General features: G+C 40.4%; 1 protein-coding gene across 4 annotated transcripts in view; it reads right to left on the bottom strand.

The window, feature by feature from the left end:
- The window catches only part of CDK6 (cyclin dependent kinase 6), a 239,780-nt gene that overhangs the window by 69,143 nt on the left and 146,842 nt on the right, over positions 1–23,795 (bottom strand). For all 4 annotated transcript variants that reach the window (XM_081800539.1, XM_081800540.1, XM_081800541.1 and 1 more), the window contains exon 5: positions 4,269–4,378. In XM_081800539.1, the coding sequence (XP_081656665.1) occupies positions 4,269–4,378 (110 nt within the window). The remainder of the gene's footprint in view (positions 1–4,268; positions 4,379–23,795) is intronic.

The raw sequence follows: 23,795 nt of genomic DNA, 5'->3' as shown, positions 1-23,795 counted from the left end.
AAAGCAGTTCTACGACAGAATTTTTTTTTTTTTTAAAGATTTTATTTATTTATTTGACAGAGAGAGACACAGCGAGAGAGGGAACACAAGCAGGGGGAGTGGGAGAGGGAGAAGCAGGCTTCCCGCCGAGCAGGGAGCCCGATGCGGGGCTCGACCCCAGGACCCTGGGACCATGACCTGAGCCGAAGGCAGACGCTTAACCGACTGAGCCACCCAGGCGCCCCTCTATGACAGAATTTTACAGTGATACAGGTCTACTACACCTCAAGAACAAGCTAAAGGAACAGAAAAAGAACAAAGCCTAAAGTTAGTAGGAGGAAGATAATAATAAAGATGAGAGCAGAAATAAGTGAAATACAGGCAAATCTCGGAGATATTACGGGTTTGGTTCCAGACCACTATAATAAAGTGAGTATCAGTAAAGGAAATCAAATGAATTTTTTGGTTTCCTAGGGCATGTCAGAGTCATGTTTTTACATATGCTCTTGTCTATTAAGTGTGCAATAAATAGCACTATGTCTAAAAAAACCCCATGTATATACCTTAATTAAAAATACTTTATTGCTAAAAAACGCTAACCATCATGAGTTTTTAGTGAGTCATAATCACTGATCATAGATCACCATAACAAACATGATAATAATGAAAAAGTTTGAAATACTGCAAGAACTACCAAAATGTGACAGAGACATGAATTCATAAGCAAATGCTGTTGGAAAAATGTTGCTGACAGACTTGCTTGAGTCAGGATCGCCACAAACCTTAATTTGTAAAAAATGCAGTATCTGCAAAGCACAATAAAATGAGGTATTCCCACAACTTTGAATGGTGACAAATAGTAGCTAGATTTAACATAGTGACTGCTTTGTAACACACATGAATGTTCAATCACTAGGTTGTACATCTGAAACTAATATAATATTGTATGTCAATTATACTTCAATTAAGAAAAGGTAAATTGTTTAGGGTAAAAAATTATGTAAGTATAGTTGTTTCAAGAATATGGCAAAAACCATGAAGGTGTTAAAAAAGATGACAACATTTGGGAAATACTGCCATAGTAACAAGTAGGAACCCAGAGTGGACACATGCCACGATTTTCTGATTTAGGGTTAGCCTAAGGTAATGAGGGAGTCTGCTTTCAGAATCTATGGCTTGTAAATTCTCAGCTGGACACTGCAATAGATGTGCCAACACGGACTCAGGAGTCAAGCTAGAATCAGGTCAAGCTCGGGGCTGGACCCCAGAACTCATCTGGCATGAGTAAGAAGCATGCACATTCAGATATCTTGGTGTTATCATAGGAAATACCAAACATGAACAGAGCAGGAACAAGGGTCAGATTCCACGGCCATATTCAAGGTCAAAGCCAAACCAGCAGGAACTACCTAGGAGACAGGGCACCCAGCCCAGGAATGATGTGTGGTAGGCCTGGATTCATTCTCCTTCAGCATAAAGGCACATGGGCCTGGATTCTGATATTGCTTCCTCCTTCAGGCAATTAATTCTCAATTTACTACCTCTACGCAAGGCTCCGAGAGAGGGTAACTTTCTTTTGTGCACATCTAAAGAGCCAATGGGTCTCTACCCACCACCTCACTTTCTCAGCAAACTGAAGCCAGCTCTAGCTGCCATCATGAAAGGAGTCTTTCCCTGAGCCTCCAACATTGAGTCCCCCCCTTCCCCGTGCTGGGGTGAGGAGAAGGGTATCCTTGTCCTCTTGGATTGGAACAGAGAATGAATTTTTCCATAGAAAAAATGTTACAAACAGAAAATAGGTTTTGATGAATTAGCACAAATAACGTTTCATATATATTCCAGGTTATATAGGATTCTGCAAGCTAGACTGGGCCACTTCAGTGGGAAAATGTTTTAATGCTATAAAGTGAAAATTCAGCTTGCAATTGTTCCATAAGTAGTGACTAGCTATACTTAGAAATACAGCAAATTCCTTACTAGTAAATGCCTAACACTACATATTTTAAATTTTATTTTCTTTTAACATCTTTCAGGAAAATAATTGGTTTTATCGTCAAGAGTGGCTGGTATTCAAGTCTTACACTATTGAAAAATAACTGACCGCTTTCCTCCCATTACAAAAGAAGGACTCAATCTTTGTATTTGAAGACAATTCTAGATATATAAATATAATTCTAATATACATTTCTCTAATCAGCTCTCAGCTGAATGAACTTATTTATGGGATGAACTAGAATGACTGTCCTGACTTCCACCCTGCTTATTTTCTGTTCTGACCATAATCCTTTATTTTTTAAAAATATTTTATTTATTTATCTGAGAGAGAGAGAGAGATCGAGAGAGAGAGCACGTGTACACCCTCGAGCAGGCTGGTGGGGGGATCGGGGGGAGAGGGATAAGCAGACTCCCAGCCAAGCGGGGAGCCAGCCGCGGGGCTTGATCTCACAACCCTGAGATCATGACCTGAGTCCAAATTAAGAGTCGGACGCTTAACTGACTGAGCCACCCAGGCACTCCTGACCATAATCCTTTAACCCAATGTTTTCTACACTTGTCTGATGAAAAGAATTACATGAGGTGCTTTTAAAAACAAGAATGCCTGGCCCCAGCCCAGTTATGAATCAGAATCTCTAAGGGAGAGGTCTGGGAGTTGCACATTTAAAGATTGCTCATCCCTGGTGATCCTGTCATCCAACCCAGTGGTTCTTACCCTCAAGGGTGAATTAGGATCACCTTAAGGGCTTGTTCAAACACAGGCTGCTGAGCCCCAGCCCAAGAACTTCTGATCCAGTGGGCCGTGGGAGGTGGGAATTTGCATTTCTAACCAAGGTCTTTAGAGATGCTGATGTTGTTGGTCCAAGAACTACACTTCCAAACCACTTATTTAGCCTGTTTGGCAAACATTGAAGCTGAATTCAATATTACTTTTTCTCCTCCCTCCTTGGTAGAAAAACAACACTGGATTAAAACGCACAAGACTTCATTTGGAGCAGTACCCCTGCTACTTTTTAGCTGCTTGATGTTAGACAAATAAATTTATCACTGCATCTCAGTTATCTTCCATGGGGAGGCATAAAAAGTAACAGAAGGGAAGAGGTTTGGTCCTGTACTTGGCACATAGTAGGCCAGCACAGAACATCTATGTACTCTGATTTCTCTGGCATGATCCCCTCCTGTGAGCTACATATTAAACAATGCTGAGTTCTAAAAATAGGTCCCAAAATTTATGACATGCACCAAACTTCATTTGGCTAAAACAAAAGAACAAACAGACAGGCAAGGAAGGAATGGCCAACCACTTCTTTTCCTTGTGAGCTACCATGTAGCTAACATTTTGAACGTAACATGTGCAATAGGAATATACTCAACTTTCCAACTCACGTTTCCCATGGAAATAAAAATAGAAAACAAGGAGTTAATAGATTATGAAGAGGTTCTCTGCTTAATTTTGATTTGCTGAATTTAGTACCCAGGTATGGATTATTTTCTGGGCAGATCTTTATTATACTGTTTGGCTATTTCTTGTGACCTGAAAATCAAACAAATGAATCACAGACTCTCAGAGTCAGAGGTTCCCGGAGGTCATGTCGCCCACCCACGCACTCTTATTAATGCCACAGAAAACACCTCCAATGTGTGGTGGTCCAGTTTCTTCTTGGACACCCAATGAGAATGCACTATTTTCACGAACCCCAATCTTCTCTTCAGATAACTGTCTAATATTAGATTTTCCCACGTCTGAGCAAAAACCTTTACTTCTGTCATTTCTATATCCCTGGTCCTTGTTTTGCTCTCTGTCGTGCCTGAATATGCCTAATCTCTCCTCATGCTGACAGCATTTTCAGCATCCTGAAGCAGGGCTGACATCTTCCTTGCCTTGTCCTTTTCAGTCTGAATATTCTGCGTAAGCAACTATCCTCACCATCCAAATTTCCATACATGTAATAGCCCTGGTCCTTCTCCTGTGCACAAGGTCCACCTTGAGGATATTTCTAGGTCCTATCATCACCAACAAAAATAAGTTGTAAGAACAATGGCATGTTTCTTTCCAAACAGAGTTTCCAAGAGCTGGAAGTTAGAGTCCCACAGAACTACACTAATCAGGACTGAGAAAGCGTTTCCAGGACAGGCTTGGACGTGGTAGCCCGAAGCAGGTGGATCTGGATATCTATATATCTATATATCATGACCTTACTTGCAAGAGAAATGCTACGCTGCCACTTAAATTATCAAAGACCCAAAAAGTCTCTTTCTAAGGAAGACAAAGTGAAACAAAAGGCATGTCTTACTTTCTACGAAACATTTCTGCAAATATGCAGCCAACACTCCAGAGGTCCACAGGGGTGGCGTAGCTGGACTGAAGCAAGACTTCTGGAGCTCTGTACCACAGCGTGACGACCTGCAATGGCAAACGGATCGGACTGTTACTGAGGAAGATGGCTGGTTGCTTAAACTTCTCATCTCGGCCGGTTTAATGCCAGTTCAGAAAGAGTGCCTGGCATCATATGGGGACACTGAGACAGAAGCAGTAAGTAACTCAGATTCATCACTGACGGGCCAGGAAATGACATCATCCCCACAACCTGGGTTCCCACCTCAGACTCTAGATTCTTACGAGGATGGTAAAATAACTGAGTTTCAGAAAGCAAAGCAAAGACTTAAAAAAAACATGGATCTTAACACTATTATTTTTTTTCTGAAGGGGTTTAAAAAAAAAAACAATACATGGAAAACAAGTGTTGGCAAGGATTCCAGCTCAGTTCCTACGTCAGCATTATTGGGAAATTACAAGAGGATTCCAGTGGTTGCTGGATGTTGACCTTGAAGTATAAAGAGCACCCAGAACAAGTCAAAACTACTCGTATCATGAGACTGTGGAGAATCAAAATAAAGCCCCCAATGCCACTCTTTTCAGAAAACAAGTAAGAAACCAAGAACTTAAGAGAGAATGTATAACTCAATTGTTTACACTATGTGTAAAAAAAGTCATCCAGAGGATAGGATTCCCCAGTAGGAAGAACCTCACTTAACACAAAAGCAGTGTGTGGTAACAGATGAAACAAACACCACCATTAACTATTTCTGCAACGCTGAGAGGCCAGGAAACAGACCAGTATAGAGGGGTTCAAGTGCTTCTCTTTTGGGGGGGAGCAGAGATTCTATGGATGCCTGAAATAAAGGAATATTCTTTACTGTCAGATAAGGAATTCAATACATAAATCTACATAAGCATTTTATATTATTCAGGTTCCTTTTATCCTTACTTATCGTTTTGTCTAATTGCACTTTTGTTGACATCTATCTAAATTTCCTACAATTCTCCTTTATGTATTTTGATGCTGTAGTACTTGGTGCATTCAGATCGCAGGCGCAATTCTCCAGAACATGATTGCCATCTACTTCCTTCCTTGTAGACGCACGCTGCTCTTCCCAGCAAGAGATGGAGTCTGGGGCACCTGGGTGGCTCAGTCGGTGAAGTGTTAGATTCTTGGTTTCGGCTCAGATCATGATCTCGTGGTCGTGAGACTGAGCCCCACGTCAGGCTCTGTGCTCAGCGTGGAGTCTGCTTCTCCCTCTGATTCTCTCCCCCTTTCCCTCCTGCTCTCTCTCTCTCAAATAAATAAATTTTAAAAATCATAAAAAAGAAAGAGACAGAGTTTAAGTCACATTCCATTGTGACTTAAATTGGTCTCAGTGAGTCGGTCGACTAAACTAACAGAATGTATCTGAACTACCAAAACTAGGTTGGAAGAAGCCTAGTAGTCTGGGCCTTTTTTTTTTTTTTAAAGATTTTATTTTTAAGTAATCTCTATACCCAACGTGGGGCTTGAACTCACAACCCCGAGATCAAAAGTCAGTCGCAAACTCCACTGACTGAGCCAGCCAGGCATCCAGTAGTCTGGGCCTTTTTGAATGCTTGCTTTTGAGATGCTTCCTCTGGAGTCCAAATGCCATGCAGTGAGAAGCCCACGAAGATGTTCCAGAGGACAGCCCCAGCTGAATTCTCAGATGAAAGCGATGCGAATGAGCCATCTTGGACATTCAAGTTGGACTGATCTGCCAGATGACTGTGGCCCGCCCCTGCCAATGTCCTAGGGAGCAGAACTGCCCAGCTGAGTCCAGTCAACTCACAGGATTGTAAGCGATAATAAAATGATTGTTGTTTTAAGTTTTGGGGGAGATTATACAGTAATATCTTACTGAAACAAGATTCTTGACTGGTTCCTCCTCCTCATCTCGTTTAGTAGGTTTTGTTTTGAATTCACACAAGAGGTCAAATTTTGTGTAAGGGATATCTGGTTGATATCTAATGGAGGAATGGTAGTGACGTAACAGAAATTTAAAAAAAAGAAGCAAACAAAAACCAAATAGTGTTACTCAGTTATCACTGGCTCCGATATATCTTTCCAGCAGCATATCCCATAGTATCTCCATAACCCTTACAGACTTGTCACATACTAGACCATAGCACAGTATCCACTCTGTGCATCAGAATCATCCATGGGGATTTTAGAAAAATATGTGTCTAGGGGCGCCTGGGTGGCTCAGTAGGTTGAGCGACTGACTTTTGGTTTTGGCTCAGATCATGATCTCAGGATTGTGAGATCAAGCCCCGCGGCTGGCTCCCCGCTCAGTAGGGAGCCTGCTTGAGATTCTCTCCCTCTCCCTGCTCTCTCTCTCTCTCAAATAAATAAATAAATAAATCTTAAAAAAAGAAAACAACCCAAAAAACAACATGTGTCTTGGCCTTATCTCTCCCTCACTAAATTAGATCTCCATGGTGGGAGGCCTGGAGTGTTTCCTTCACTTTTTATTTCTTCGCTCTCTCTTTTTTTTTTTTAACAAAGTTTTCAAGTAACACTAACCCTTGGCTAGGTCTGAGCACCACTCAATTATATAAACATACCTTCTAGCAGCTCCTGCCTCCATGCTTTAGTTGGCACTGTTCTAGTCTGGGAAGCTCTTCCTTCTCCTCTCCACGTGTGGAAATCCTACTCATCCTACAAAAGGCTGGCTCTGATGTCGTCACCTCCCTGAACCCACTGCCCCCTGAAAGTCATACCTTGTAACATAGTTCATAATATGGTTCATTCTGGGAGGCATGGACCCGATTCTATCCAAGGTTACGTCTGTAAATACCCATCACAATACTGCTCACGTAACAACTGGGGCTTAACAAACACCAAATTGACAATTTTAAGGCAATTATTGCCAGAAGATAACCAGGCAAAATTCAATTATCAGTCATTCCCCAGAAAGAAGGTACTTACTACATTTGCTAAGAAGAGCATCCAGTTCTGGGCTCTAGTTTTCACTTGCATAATTTATTTCTGCTTTATTAATATTTCTAGCTGGGGGAACATTTCCCTGCTTCTCTGATATACTGCAAAAAAAGGGGTAGGTGTAAACGGTCCGTAAAGTTCCGCTCAGTGGTTTATAGACATACACAGCATACGGGCACACACCCATCTTCTCACCAACATTTGAAATAAAGCCTAGCATCATAGGTGATGAAAATTTTAATCTGACTATTGCACTGTCTTAAGCTGTCCTAAAGAGGCTGTGATTTCTGACTGATTACCCATCCTAAAACACTTTAGTAGGACTGTTATCATTTTTAATACTTTAATCAGTGTACCTACTATGATCATCAAACAAATGTTTAGGGAATTAAAATAATAATATAATAACTCTATTGATAAGTTTAGGAAGTTCCTTTCAAAAATCAGTTACCACTCAAAATGGGTAATTAGTTTTTATCAAATATTTTAAAAATATCTATTAATAATGACTGTATGATCATTCTCCTTCATTCTATGAATGGTATATTAATTACATTAGTAGATATGCTAATACTGTATAATCCTTGCCTTTTTGGAATAAATCGTTCCTAATCTCAATGTATTATTCTTTTAATATTGGTGTATTACTCTTTTATTTTTATTATCATTTTTTAAAGATTTATTTATTCATTTGACACACAGAGACAGACAGCGAGAGGGGGAACACAAGCAGGGGGAGTGGGAGAGGGAGAAGCAGGCTTCCCGCTGGGCAGGGAGCCCGACGCGGGCCTCGATCCCAGGACCCTGGCATCGTGACCTGAGCCGAAGGCAGACGCTTAAGCAACTGAGCCACCCAGGTGCACGGGTATATTACTCTTTTAATAGACCCTTGGATTCTATTTGCTAATACTTAGAGTATTAATTTATATTCCTAAGTCAGTCTGACCTACTGTTTTATTTTTTGTGTTAATTTTTCATGTTTTGATATTAGAAATATGGAAGGATCCCATCCTTCTCTATATTCTGCAATATTATAAACAATATCAAAATAATCAGTCTCTTAAAAGGACTCACTCATAAAACCATCTGGGTCTGGATTTTCATCTTAGCGACAGAGAAAATGTACTTCAAAGCAAGACAACTGGCCATCCATATGGAAGGAAGTAAGTTTGATCCCTACTTTACACCATGTATAAGAAGAAATTGTATATTCACAAAAAATCTAAGCATATGAAGTCGAGCTAAAAAAACATATTAGAAGAAAATGGAAGAGGACCTTGGGATATGGAGGCCTTTTTCAGCATGAAGGGAAATCTAGAAACTTGAGATGAAAAGATGAACAGATCCAGCTATTTCAGACTGCAATTCTCTTTGGCAAACACTATAAAATAAAGGCAAAGACAAGTAACAACCTGGGATAAGACATCTAAAACAAATGACATAAACAAAACAACAGAAAAATGGATAAAGAGTATAAAAAGATAGTTCAGAAGAAGAAACACACTATCAAAGATACTTCATCTCATTAAAAGAAAGCAAGGAATGAAGGAAGAAAGTCATCACAATAAAGGGGTATCATTTTTGCCTGGTTAGCAGAAATGAACAGAATGACACTATTCCCGGTTGGCCATGGTATGGGGAAACTGTTTCAAACCATAAATTGGCACAACCTCTTTAGAGGACAGTCTGACAGTATTTATAAGATGAATAGTGACCATGTCGCCGAACCAGAGTTCCACTTGCAGGAATTTATCTGAAATATTCAGTCTAGTATACAAAGAGGTATTCACAAGGATGTTTACCCCACAATAATTTCCAATAGGGAAATATTATTCAGCCATCAAGCCATCAAAAAGGACGAGCTACTTCTCATTCCCGCTCATTTGTGCTCCCATAGAAAGATATCTATGATATACTGTTAAGTGAATGAAGATGTTTTGGAACAGTCGGAAATACATTCTAATTTTGATTAACAGATTATGTGTGGGTGTAATACAATAATCATACATGCATACAGAAATGTCTGCCAGGACTCTCTACACAGACATGAAGCTTTCAATGAATAGTTGCCAGAGATAACATGGTAGAGCAGGAGGTGAAATGTGGAAAGGAAAAGGGGCTCGAGGATGATTTCAGGGCACGAGATCAGTCAGTTGCTGTCAGTAAGCACATTTTATAGCTGAGAAAACTGAATTTCAGAGGGGCTGAGTCATTTGGCCAGAAACACTGAGCTGAGATATGAGGGAGCTGGGATTTTCACCAGGACCCTCTGCTTTTCAACTCTGTGCTCCTTCCTCAACATCCAACACAAGACCTTCAGCTCGGCATTCCAAACATCCACAAATCAACAGGCAAGCATGCAGGTTGTAAATAGATAACCAAGAGGAAAATATTTTAAATTTACATGGAGCTATCTTACTGGGAACTTTAAAAGAGTTTACAGTTCCAGATCTCAAAAACTCGGCTATCCTTTGGGGTTAAATGATTTCCTTAAAAAAAAAAGGTTAAGAAAAAGGTTTCCAAAATTTAGTTCTGAACAATACCAGTGCTCTGAATGGTAGGACATCTATCTATTCGTCAAATTCCCATTTAATAATTACAATTAAAAAAAAAGATTTATAAATCTCTTGGGTAGCCCTAAGATTTTTGGTTGGTCTATGTGTAAGTCATTTTAACAGTGAGAGGAATCAGATTTATTAATTAGGTGTGTGGCTTATCCTCTATTTGAACTATTAGCATTTGACTACAGAGACACCTTTTTGGTTTTTTAATCTTGTGGAATTCAACATGCTTGAATTCCAAAAGGAAGTATGAATTGTACAAGACTTACCTTTCTAGTTAATTATCTAAAAAAATAAAGCCAACAATGTCCAAGGCCTTTATTTAAAAATAACAAATTACTACTTTTTGCAATAGATACAAATCTAATAGTTGTTCCTTAGTTTATGTAATATCATCTCATACGTCAGCAGTGTCCCCAGTTTTAATTTGCTAATATACGTGGCGGTTCCACATTCTCTGATCCAGAGTCCTTCAGTCCTCACTTTACATCACTGTAATTTAAAATATCTCCAGTGATGACAATTTCTGTAATTTCATGGGATTTAAAATATATAAGTTACAAGTTTTTGAGAACAAATTGTAACAATTTTTCCTGACAGTAAAATATAAATCCTGTTTGCTTGGGAATTATTACACTTCTGTGCCTCTACCACTTTCTTATGGAAGACTGCCCAACTTAAAACCAGTTTGTCACACGTAAGCAGATTTGATTTTTACTTCAAAGCTTTTTAAGGAATGGACAAAACTGAAAAAAATGTTTCAAGGTTTTAGTGCATCAAGTAAGGAATGTTCTCAACAATGGAATCAATTCTGCCCCAAAGTTCTCTATGTTTAATAATTCTAAACATTCTTAAAAACAAAATATCACGGTGAGTTTAAATTTAAAAACATGTAGAGAGAATCAATGAACGCAATGTATAAAGATCAACATTTAGAAATCTATGACAAAGGTAGCCTCTTTGATACATGGTAACAATGCAGTTGTCTACAAGCAGAGACAACAATAGGAACTATGGACAGAGTTTAGTGGTTGGAGCCAGCTGGAACCAAAGCAAATACTATGTTTATTACAATCATCACATGTATTAACAGCCTCTAGAGGTGCTGAATGGATTTGGCAACAGGAGGGGGAACGGAAGACAGGGGAGAAGGGGACTTCAAGGATATTTACCCAAGTGGATGTATCTGTTTAAACTGCTTTGATCTCTATTCACAATTTTTTGAACCAGTCCAATAACAGTATAAGATAAAGTAGAGCCAAAGCCAACTCTGACTCAAAATATATCAGAGTAAACCACTCTTACTTAATATTCGATTTAACAGTCTTTTAGTCATGTTCTTTTCACCAAGATCCTAAAAATACTTTGTAGATGTTATCCGAAGCATCCTTATTATACGGCTACATGCACGAAGAGTAGAAAAGCATGTCACGAACACTGTGCGGGGCCATCTTCCTTTTGCCTCTCCGATGATCCCTGCCCTGGGTGGTGGGGGTGGGTCTGTACCCACCCACATGCCTCCAGCTTCTTACTGGGTTTGGCCAATGGGAAGCCTAGGCAGGAGCTCAGGGAGAGGCAGAAGAGCAAGGCAGTCTTGAACTCCCTGATTTCCTCGTTGTCTAGAGCTGGCTGTGTGGCCATTGCAAAATCTCTGTCCATCCTGGGCACTACCTGATTCCAGGAACTGCTCCCCCTCTTCCTGTCAAGCTTGGGAATGGTAAAAGCTTGGCTGCAACTGAGACCCAAATTCCAGCACCATCCACTGCACTTCCCTAAGCCCCCTTTGTAAATCTTGTCTCTGTACACAAAACTTCCTTGAATTATTTTGAGTGTGCACTGGAACCCACTTACCGGTGGAACCTTGACTAATACATTCAGTTTGCAGATGAAGTAATGAGCATGGATGGCAAATTCTTGTCTAAGCCTCATTTTTCTCTCTGTCAATGAGGGCATTTAGACTAGATCTGTAAGGTGACTTCTCTTAGCATTTGAAGAGTCCCTACATGATGTGGCAATGGTCATGAAGCTTTAACAAGGTATATACTGTATAGAGCCAAGAACTCTTTGGACATCCTTGCCTGTCCTTTGGGTTAGTAATTATTTGGGGGGGATATCAGTGCAGTGATAGTCTCTTTGGGGTCCGCTTCAACATCACATCTCAAATGCAAACATAGATAAGGATTTCTGAGGAATATGGATACAAGGTCAAAGTGAAGGCTTTCTGAACTATGCTCTAAGCCGTTTATTTGCTTCAAACCAATATAAAACTCTCTGGTATGTATGCTTTTTCATTCCAGAAGACTACTATGGTTATACAAAGTGAAAATCAAAATTAGTGGCAATTTCACTGACTTTTCATAAACTTTGGTCTCAAAGTTCAGTTCTTTAAAGTTATACATTTAAATTAATATCATAATCAGAATTTTAATTCTGCCAAGCCAGTTCAATGGAAACTATTAAGAATTAAGTACCAGTAACAGTTAACATACAAAGTACTTTTCAGCAAATAATAATGGAGTCATCTCAAATAGACTCATTTATAATCTAAGGGCCAGAACAAGATGTTTTGATAGATGAGATGACAAAAAATGGCCAAGGTCTACACAAAAAAGAGATTCTCAGCACTGAGCACTGTACCAGTAACGATTTTGGCCTCTGCTCTGATGCATCCATTATCAGGAGCAAGGCTGTCTGTTCTTCCCAGGACCTAGAATTGTCCCGGCTCACAAATGGAGCTGCTGGTTCCCATCTAGATGTGCTGATTTCCAACCACTTGGCCACTGCTTCTGTGGTTCTCTCTGTGGGATATTCTTTCCCTGAGTCTCTGCAGGTCTGAATCCTCACCTATCACTTCTTCCACGAAGCCTTTCCTGCTCTCCCATCTGGAAATGATCGCTGTCGCCTGAACTTCCACCACATTTCTTTATTTTATTTTTTAATTTTTTTAAAAAGATTTTATATTTAGACACAGAAAGAGAGGGAAGGAGCATGTGCACACACAAGGAGGAAGGGGCGGAGGGAGAGGGAGAGAGAGAATCTCAAGCAGACTCTTTGCTGAGTGCGGAGCCTGACGTGGGGCTCCATCCCACGACCCTGAGATCACGACCTGAGCCGAAATCAAGAGTCAGACGCTTAACCGACTGAGCCACCCAGGTGCCCCAACTTCCCTGCATTTCTATAGTACTTGAACCTTCTATTTTCCACTATAGTCATTCGACTTATCGGTCAGGTGTATGATCAGTGTCATGCCTGAAAGGTGCTCAGTAATTATCTGATGACTGGATACATGAATGAAGCACAGGGAACTGTGCTCTCATTTAGCTAATGTTTCAACAGATCAACCTAAAAAAGGCTTTACTCCAGACATCAAGCCTTAAAGGTCCAAGTGAGCTTCACTTCGATTCATCATGTGAGTGCCCACTGTCAGTCCTGGACAGGGGGTCACACATTAGGAAAGCAGCAAGTCAAATGAGTTGGCTGAAAAACAATGGGAGTGGGGAATGGGCTGTAGCGATTTAAATGAGGAATTCGAGGGTCCTGTTCTAGAGTCCCTCCCACTCCTTAGAGTCTCTTCCTCCATCAGTCCCTTAATATAGTTCTTTTCTTGAAGGCTAAGGTCCTCAGGCAGTTACTCTTCTTCCGTGATGTACAACCTCTGGGGAGTGTCATACGTGGATGCCCTCCAGGACCACATTGTAGCCAGAACTCTGCAGACCCACAGATCCAACTGTCTCCTGCACATCACCATGTAGTACTCCCAGAGGTATTTCAATTTCAAAATGCATGCATTATCTTTCCCCTGAAACTTGCTTCTCCTCTTAAGATTCCCTCTCTCCCTACAAGCAAAATTGCCACCTACCCAGGTTCCCCACTCATCTCCACTATCCATGAGGCTACCAGATCCTGACAGTTCCATTGTGCACACCTGTGTCCTCTCCTGATGGCCACATCAACTTCCTCTGGGCTCTTCTCCTACCAGTTGGCCTCCTTCCACTCTGTCCTCTCTATTGCATCCGAAGCTCACCATACTTCTGCTTAAAAGCCATCCATTCTCCAGAGCTTTTAGGGTCCAGTTCAAGTCCAGTTTACGCACAATGCCCTTATGATCTGGCTCTTGCCCTCTCTGGTTTAATCGCCTGTTGCTCCTTCACACGAATGCTTTCCTCAACCTACTCAGAGGCTTTATGGTGTTCAATATGCATGCCGTGTCATGCCTCATGGGCTTGCCATATGCTGAGACCTTTCTCTGGAATGTCTTCTCACAATACCATTCTTAATTCTTGTGAACCTTGCCCCACCTAGTCCTTCCTTAGTGACACGTAATTCCAGCACTTATCACACTGTATCCCATTCATTGTGTACTTACTGCCTACTAGACCCAAAGCCATTTGAGGGTAGAGACCATTTCTAAGTGCACTTTCCACCCATGGCACCTCCCAGAGCACTGCATATAGTAGACACAAAATAAATGCATATTCCAACAAATGTATGGGTAGCCAGAACATAGCAGAATGGAGGATCACAGGATTCGGAGGTTAGGCTTCTATTACAGCATAAATTTACAAACCATGGTCATGTCCCCATACCTACCCCAGGTATTCTGAGGGTCCACCAACACCAACTTCAGTCAACACATGACTTTTTAATAAAGTTGGAGACCATTTCAGTTTTGTAAAATGAAGTTTCAAAATGCCTAAAGGGCCCATGTTTCCCTTCAGGCTGTATTGTTCAAATTTCATCTTGAACTTATGAAACTTAAAATAGTTACCACTTGCTAGATGTCTATTACGTTTCAAGTAACAAACTGACTCTCTTTTTCGAAGTACAGTATAGTGTAGTTTTGATTTTGACACTAAACAATCACACACTTGATCTCTCTCTGCCTTCACCATAGAAACCAAGCAAATATTTGTAGACATTCCTTCAACCTTCACAGATAAGTAGAAACGAAATTATTCTGAGCACAGGATATGGCAGGCTGTGGAGCTCATCGTTTCCTTTCGAACGTTGTTTTAACTCATGGAAATCTATATGCTCTGGGAGTCAACTTAATCACTCAGATTTGTAAGAGAATTTAAAACCTGACTTCTTATCATGAAAACAAATGTCTCTGAAGTCCATGCCTCCTTTGTAAACTTACTGAATGAGCACTGGGAAAGTTATACAGTCAGTGCGAGTCACCAGGGAAATCGAAAAGCATGGTTTTAAAATCTAAGTTCAGCCTCAAACATTCCCCAACATCTTAAAATTCAGTGGGCACTGCCTTCCTTAAATGAGGAGGCTTTGGAGATCCTTAACAGGAAGGAGCTAAAAAAGGTAAAGGTTCATTCTTCAGTTCTCCCTGCCCCCATTGTCTCAGCTGCACATCCACATGCTCACAAAGATGCATGCAGGAAAAGAAAACCAGCCATGCAGTTTCCACCTGATCTGGGCCACCAGAAAAGAACTACCAAGGATTCTCGAGCTCCCACTATATTTTGCACTTTCAGCTATTAAAGGCAAGAATGAAAGAAAATATGCTTCTGAAGATGAGGTGGTCTCATGCTGTGCATTTAGTAAGATTCCAACTGCAAACAAAAAAGAAGAAGGACGTGACCGAGAGAAGCACTTAGCCTGCAGCATTAGGAACAGGGTAGTTAGACAGAAGGAAGTTATTTTCTGACAAGAACTGTTAAATGGTAGATGGATGACTGTGGGATTTTGTGATCCCTCCTCCAAAACCTTTTTATTTTCATCCTATCTGGGGGCAAAGAAGTGGGCTAGGGAAGGAGGGGAAGAATACATTGATGGGGTACAGAAGAGGTAAAGTACTGTGCTGGACTGACTTCCTCTCTAGCCTTATACAATCTTCAGTTTAATGGTATGAGGTGAGTACTAATGAATCTATCTTTAAAGATAAGGAAGTTGAGACTCAGAAGTGAAGGAACTTGTCCAGGACTAATCAGCTAATAAATGGTAGAACAAGGATTTGAAGTAGGGCTTATCTGACTCAGGTTGGCTCTCACAGAGCAGACTGAATGACCTCCGGTCTTTTTCTTGTTTGTCTTAAGCCAAATGAAAAAATTTTAAAAGTCTGTATTTACAGAACAATCATTTCCATAGCAATGTAGGTTTAACAGAAAGGCTGACAAGAATAAAAGAAAATCGTCTTTCTAGAACGATGGCATCCCAAAGGATTTCACCAACACGGCCATCACTTGAGGCATCGAGGTCATGGATGTGCAAATGGCTAGGGCCTGGGTGCAGGGCAGAGAAAGTCTCCCTACCCACATGCTCCGCACAGGGACCTGGGTCTGACACCGTGTGTACAGTTTTGTTTCTGCTGACAAAAGTTTCATGCCTGTCCTTTCAGAACATTCCTTCCCTTGAGACCACAACAACGTCCTTCCTCCCAAACTTGTTCTTCTTTTGTATTCCCTATCTCTGCAAATGACGGCACCATCTAACCAGTTCCCCAAGTCAGGCTCTTCCTCAAACTCACCCCTCATCCATCTATATGCAGATTCAGTGTGAAGAGGGTGCTTTCTTGTCTCTACAAGAGAGCAAAATGTACATTTGACTAGAGTTGTGGAAACAGGACAATGGAAAATAACATTTGGAGAACCTCCTCACTTTCATCACCCATTTTAAAACGCTGTCCCCAAGTTAAAGGAAAAATTCACATCACTGGGCACAAGAAATTTTCAGGTTTGAAGACTCCGTGCTATTGTATGGATGTGACGACATCACTTTAGATTTTACTATCTGATTTCAAAGTTACTAAAAACAAGAAAAGTCACATGCAAACAGTGTCCTAGCTCTTGATTTTCCTCCTTTCTTTTATAAATTTTATTCTTTTAATCTTTTGTTAATTTACATAATTTCCCCCTCCTTTCTTTAATAAAACACTTTTCTACACTCCTAGGACTTTTAATATCTTTATATCTTCTCTGAACTGAGGGGAAGGAAAGGATCACTTTAAAAGAATGCAGTTCTGTTAATTAAATAGGTAATTATAAAACATATAAATTCATTTGCTCTTGATGAGCTGCAATGTTTGTCTTAAAATTGTCTGTTTCTAGGAAGAACCACACTAATACCAAGGACTTTACAGAGTATTTCTAGGTACATCCGCTATTAGGAGAAATACATGTGTGAACGTAAAAACCAGCGGAAGGCTTCTCACCTAGGCTCAGGGCTCATGCTGCACATGTGTTCAGGGCAGTGTGGTTGCTGCATGCAAACATTACTTGAAAGGAAAAGTAACCCTCCAGTTTGAGTAAAACTTGGCTTTTACCTCAGAACTAATTCAAAGAAATACTACTTTTCCACTTACAAACATTTCAAAGAATGTTGCTGCTTTCTAGAAATCTGTGGCAGGTAGCTTCTTTTATCCTTGAAACTGCTAGGACTTTGAACTGGCCTAAGAAGTGATTACAATGATATCTAAGAAAACACGTAGATTATACAACATATTTTAATGAGTCTTTAGTAACTGAAAAGTAGTCTTAAATCATCATTGTAGATGGTAAAAATAGAGAGGACCCTAATTTGTGGTAAAAATAAAAGCAGGGCCCAGCGACCCTTCTGTGAAAGACTTCCAGAACATTCTGAGTCAGGGAGAAGCTCCCTGCTCTACACTTCCACAGCACACAGCTCTTATAGCCCCTGACGATACCTTGTGTGACTGCAAGAATCTGCTTCCATCTCTATCACCGTCACAAGACTGAATGACAGGGACTGGGACTTAATTATCTTTGGATCTCTAAAGCTTGGCACAGTGTCTGGTTGATACATCAGGCATCCAATGACTATTGTTAAATGTATGACCAAGAAGTTCAAATTTGCTCCTAAGCTGCAAAATCAAACCAAAAGCAGAAAGGAAAAAACAAATTCATGCATCTTTGAATTATTCTGCAGGCACAAAAGGTGCTCCAGATTCATAAACATGGCAAGAGAATCAAATTCATCCATCATACCTTAGAGAAAATTTCTTGTAAAGAGCAAGTAAGTTTTAGCTACCTACTGGCATCTATACATATAGATATGTGTGTGTATCTCTCTACCTACCTATTTATTGCTTAAAGCATTCATTCACTTACTTACATTAAGCTGTACACAAACCTTAAAGTGCACAGTGTATTTTTACATACACACACACCTATGTAACCACTACTTACACCAAAGATATGGAATATTTTTATCACCACAAAAGGCCCTCTTGTACCTTTCCTAGTCAATACGAGGAATCTTGTATGACTTTTCTCACATATATCACCACGGATTAATGTTGCCAGTTCTTGAACTTCATTATCAAAGGACTCAACCAGTTTGTGTCTGACTTCTTTCGCTCAACCTAACATGCAAATTGTCCAAGTGGTTGTACATATCAGTAGTTTATTTCCTTCCTGTTATGCAGTGGTCCATTGTGTCAACCTGCCAGAATTTATTTAGCCATTTTTTTTAAAGGTTTTATTTATTATTTATTTGACAGAGAGAGAGAGATAGCAAGAGCAGGAACACAAGCAGGGGGAGTGGGAGAGGGAGAAGCAGGTTTCCTGCCGAGCAGGGAGCCCGATGCGGGCCTCGATCCCAGGACGCTGGGATCATGACCTGAGCCGAAGGCAGACGCTTAATGACTGAGCCACCCAGGTGCCCTTATTTAGCCATTTTTGTCTTCTGTTGATGGGTGTTTCTAGTTCTTGGCTATGGTGAATGAACATTCTGCCATGAACATTTCTGTGTCAAGGTCTCTTGGTGGACATACCCGCTAATTTCTCTTGGGTATATATATTTACCTCTATCTCTCTCTATCCATTCATCTATGAGAGAAAAAGGGAGTAGGGCATATGTTTGGTAGATACTACAAAATAGTTTTTCCAAGCAGGTGAACCATTTTACAGTCCCATTGGGAATGTAGGACACTTCTAGTTTGATATTCCCAACCATCCTGGTTAGTGCATAGTGTCACCTCATATGCTTTTGACTAACCAATTTATAACCATATAAGGTTCTAAAAAATGGTAAGAGAGTCTGGATTTATTAAAACACTAATTAGATTCTCTTCGTAGTGACAGAATAAATAATGGTATCCATCATTTCTGTATAGATGCATGACTCAATAGTTTAAGATAATTTTTAAAATGTCAGGTTTCTCTTCTCACTTTTGCCTCTGCTACATCTGAATCGTAGCAAATTCCCAACCCTTTAAGCATCTGTTTGTTCTTTTCCTGAGGTGTACAGGCTATATAATTATACAGAATTCTTAGACAATCTGCGCACTGACCAGGGGAACTAAACTGCAAAGTATTTTGAAATGTTGGTGCCAAGATTCTAAGTTACAATATTAATAATGTAAAAATTTTAGAAGCTGCTGGATGGTGGTTTTTACCAGATTTCCTCTATGGACAAGATTTGGACACATTATTATGAACTAAATTACAGACCCATACCTATCAGTATACGGTCCCATGGCTGACTTAAGAGGCAAACCCTAAGCCATTAGCCCCTGTTGGCTCATTTCCTTCGGGAGAGGTCATGCAGTCACGTTTCCATCTGTGGTGAGCCTGCGTTCACATTCACCCAGGCATGAAATTTAAACATGGGGAACTGGGCAACAATATCGGGGGTGGGGTGGGCTGCAGGACAATAATCAGCATGCATGTGGCACCGTTCTCCCTTATTTAGAAACTCGGAGTGACTCTTCATTCAGTGGATAAACATTTGCCGGGTGCTGCATGGTGGCTGGCCGTCATTGCTAGTGAATGAACCATGGTTCCTGCCCTGATGGGGCTTATGGCCTGACTGACTGCAGAAGTGGAGTGGGAAAGACCGGAAGGTAGTTGACTCAGCCCGAAAGTTAAGTTTATTGAGGGAAACCTATAGAATCTGTGAGATTCTACATCCAACTTCGAAAAGAAACGGATACAAAAAAATTTTTCCATCAATATTTTCTATTAATAAAGACATTTCAGGGAAGAGGCAAATATTGATAGAATCTCGGAGAAGATGTGGGAGGAAGCCATATGGTTATACCTTTAAGTCCTCATTGTCCCACACCTGTTTCCCAAAGGGAGTTCAGAGGACAATAATGCCCAGGGATGTTTCATGAAAAACAGTTCTAAATCAAACAAATTTGGGAATATGCTGGATCCACTTGTGAAATTCAAATTTTTACCCCGACATGTTAAAGGCGCTGAGAAATTCTAGAGTCAAAACGGAAACCTATTTAATTTAACATTTCCCAAGTATTGTCCGTGGAATGATTCCCACCCTCCACCCCCCGCCCAAATACCTATAACCATCCTATAGAATTAGATTTCCCTGGAAAATGCTTTGAAAAGCAATAGTCTATGACAGTGTACACGGTTAGGAGCACAAATAATCCAAAATAAATTTTGGAATGTATGCATGCATGCAAACTCAACATCCTACACTAACATCATCCTAAAAAATACGAGCTGGTATATCTTGCTTTAGGCCAGCAACGTTTATGAAAACCTGGTTTTGCAGTGAAAACGAAAGCATAAAATGTAAATAAAAGTCGCAAAGGTACCCCTCAGGGCTAGGGTATAACCATTATAACTTTATACCTATATAATATTATGGACGTAGATGGTGAAGAAGTCTTGCTATGTCTGAATTAACTATACTCTTTCTGTTAGGACAGATAGGCTCACATTTAGGAAGTGGCTGTTTTGAATAAATACTTCATTTACTTTGTCACCTCTTTAGGGTAAAAGTAGAATGCAGAAAAAATTCTGGTTACTTCAACTCTCTGTCTGTATGCACCCTATTTGGGAAGAAGTTTATTATAGTGTAATGTTGAAGTTAACCAACATTTACGGGGCAACCTACCATGAAAGGGATTGAGACTATAAAGACAAATAATAGACAATGTCTGTTCTGGAGGAGTTCATGGTCTAGTGAGGCAAATATAAAAAGAAATAGCTGTAATACAGTGTGGCTGGAACTATAATAAGACATGGAGAAAGTGCCATGGAAACACAGATGACTTCATTAAAGAGAATGGGTGATTTACTGCTCCTACAATAAAGCACACACAATCTGTCTGTATACAATAAAAATATGACTGCAATCAAGACATTAATAAATGTTTATTGAGCACCTATTATATACTATAAATCTGCGTGCCAGACCTTCTCAAATGTCAAATTACCACCAGTCTCATAGAATTTCATATTGTTCTCAAAAGGAATGTAAAATATTTCTCAGATTCTCGGGCGATTTTACATCCAGAATTAGAGGGAGCCAAACTAAAGTTTAATTTTACACTTTGGAAAAAGTCTAAGGCAAAGGACATCATATGCAAACAATCCCTGGGATGTGCAATCATTTAGCAGTTAGAGCCAGCAGAGGGAGTCAACCCTGTCGAAGAAAAACCTCAAGTATATAAGGAGAAATTTAAGACTTCAGATGTAAAGAAAACCTTTTACATAAAAGAAGAGGGTGCAGAGACACATATTTCAAAAATAGGTAAATAACTTAACTATATTTTTTAAATTCCTGAAACATAATGCAAGAGAGTCATAAGCCATCATTGAATCAACTGAAGGATGTCATCTTATCGCTCTAATGAGATCCACAGAACTAAATGTATGAACTCCCCCATCTGAAAGTGATGGCAATCACAAATTTCTGTAAAACACATCCCGCAGCAAAATCTAACTAACTGGCATGAACAGGAAGGAATGTCAATCGTGCAATCACTAATTAGCAAGAGCTAGAGCTATCGTCTGCAGAATACCAGTTTCACTCTAAAGAGAAGTCCATATATACCAGTCACAGTACATTTCTGCCTCAATTTCCAAGACTGAGAAACTACAACCTATGAAGAGAATGGAAGCTTTCACTTCGGTGTTCCCAAATCCTCTGTGACTCTTAGAACAAATTCATTTTAAAACAGAGCTACACGGGACTAAGCCTTTCTTTGATTTTCCTCATGGGGAGTATTGTGACAAAAGTTTTAGCCATTCACTTCTGTAATATTTTATCATTCTCCCCCTTTACAGGGCACTTGCTGTACCTTTCCAGCTGGTATTTTTCCCACATTTGGTTCACCCACCAAACTACAAACCTCTCAAGCATATTCCATGCCTCCTAACACTGCATACCCTCAGTACTGAGTTAGCACCTCATGCCTTACACAGAGGTGATGTGTGGTCAGTGTTTGCCGAGAAGGACTTAAATAAAGGAGTTTGGAAAATTCTAACCGAGTGTCTGTTTTGCTCAGTCCCAAACTCCTTTTTTTGTAGGATATATTTTCTCCATTTTCTTGCTTGCATGAGAATGAACAACACATGTAGATCAGGGATATCTGCTTTTCTTACCCAGATTAATGGAAAGGGACACATACAGAGGGAGAAATGGGGGTACCGAGTTTGAGATCTGGTGATAGGCTGAGTTCACAGGAGAAGCCCTGAGGCTCTAGGTTCCTCTGATCCGCATTCCCTCCTCTTCTATCTGACCCAGTCTTGTAGGTGGCCAGTTCTTTCCAGAGCTCTGCTACCCAGTAGCAAAGCTGAGTGATATGCTCCATAACTGTATTCTCTTTTTTCTTGATTAGCTTTGTCAGAGAATTGCCTTTGCTATTAGTCTCCATGAGTGACTAATTCTTAGGTTTATTTTTCCATTCTACTCTTATTTTGTTTTCTAATTCATTTATATTTATTTATTTATTTTTGAGAGAGAGCACACACGTGTGCACATGAGCGGGGGTGGGATTGGGGGGGTGGGAGGGTGGGGAGGAGGGGCAGGGGGAGAAGCAGGCTCCCCGCGGAGCAGGGAGCCCGAGGCGGGACTCGATCATGACCTGAGGCAAAGGCACGCTTAACCCATGCAGCGGTTATTCATTTATATTTAAAACTTTATTTACTCCTGTCTCCTGATTTATAAAGGTATTTCTCTAATTTATCATTATGTTTCATAATGAGTATATATAACATTTGTCTTATAAAAAACAATACTATCCAATAGATGCTTGTTGAAAAGAATCCCTTTTCTTTTATGATCCTTGGATTGAAGGCTTTTACCTTTATGTTCAACCCTCTTATCTAGTCTAAAAGCATTTAGCGCTCTCAATTAGCCTCTGTGCACGGCTCTGGTAATATCGTCAGCTTTGAGGCAGAGTTCACCGTTACACTGTGAAGTCACTGGCACTTCAGGACAAGTTAAACAGGCAAGAGAAAAAGAAGATTCTACAGAAATCGTGAGAAACTTATTGCAGTGAAATTGAGGTGTGACAAGCTGATGAGCTGAACAGTTGAAACGCCAGTCACCAAATGCCTGGGAAACAAGTAAAGACCGAGACTTCATGTTACCACCTGCTCAGTGTACATAACATCTGCTCATAATCACTTAGGCGAACTTCTTCCTGCTGAGGTACACTCGTGATGCAAACATCAGACGTCCACTCATCTCATCTTTGGTCATCCGTGAACTCCTCATACAGTCCAGGGGGTCCAGGACTGGACGGAATAAAGGAAAGAGTCCTGCACTGAGATCTGGAGACCTGGGTTTTAGTCTCAGATACACCACTAAATAACCTCTGTGAATTAGCTTGCAAAAAAAGTAATTTTATACCATTGGCCCTCGGTTCCCCAACTACAAAATCAAGAGGTCACATTAGATTATTCCTAAAGTCCTTTCAACTCTAGAATGACACTCTCTGGACATTGTACTGTGTACCCATTCATCTAGGTCAATGACGCTGTTCAGAGAAACTCTATATTTAAAGAAATGGAGCGTGGATCAAGATGAAAATTTAAAGGACATTAATTAGTACCCAATTGTTTTTTTTAAGATTTTATTTATTTGGGAGAGAGAGAGAGTGAGCTCGAGCAGGGGGGGAGGGTCAGAGGGAGACGGAGAAGCGGACACCCACTGAGCAGGGAGCCCAACATGGGGCTCCATCCCAGGACCCTGGGATCATGACCTGAGCCGAAGGCAGATGCTTAATCGACTGAGCCACCCA

The sequence above is a fragment of the Leptonychotes weddellii genome, chromosome 12 (assembly GCF_054177405.1).
Source record: "Leptonychotes weddellii isolate Sample4059 chromosome 12, ASM5417740v2, whole genome shotgun sequence".
Classification (NCBI taxonomy): domain Eukaryota; kingdom Metazoa; phylum Chordata; class Mammalia; order Carnivora; family Phocidae; genus Leptonychotes; species Leptonychotes weddellii.
Note: the sequence above shows the minus strand (reverse complement) of the source record. Positions and strands in the feature narration are given on the sequence as shown.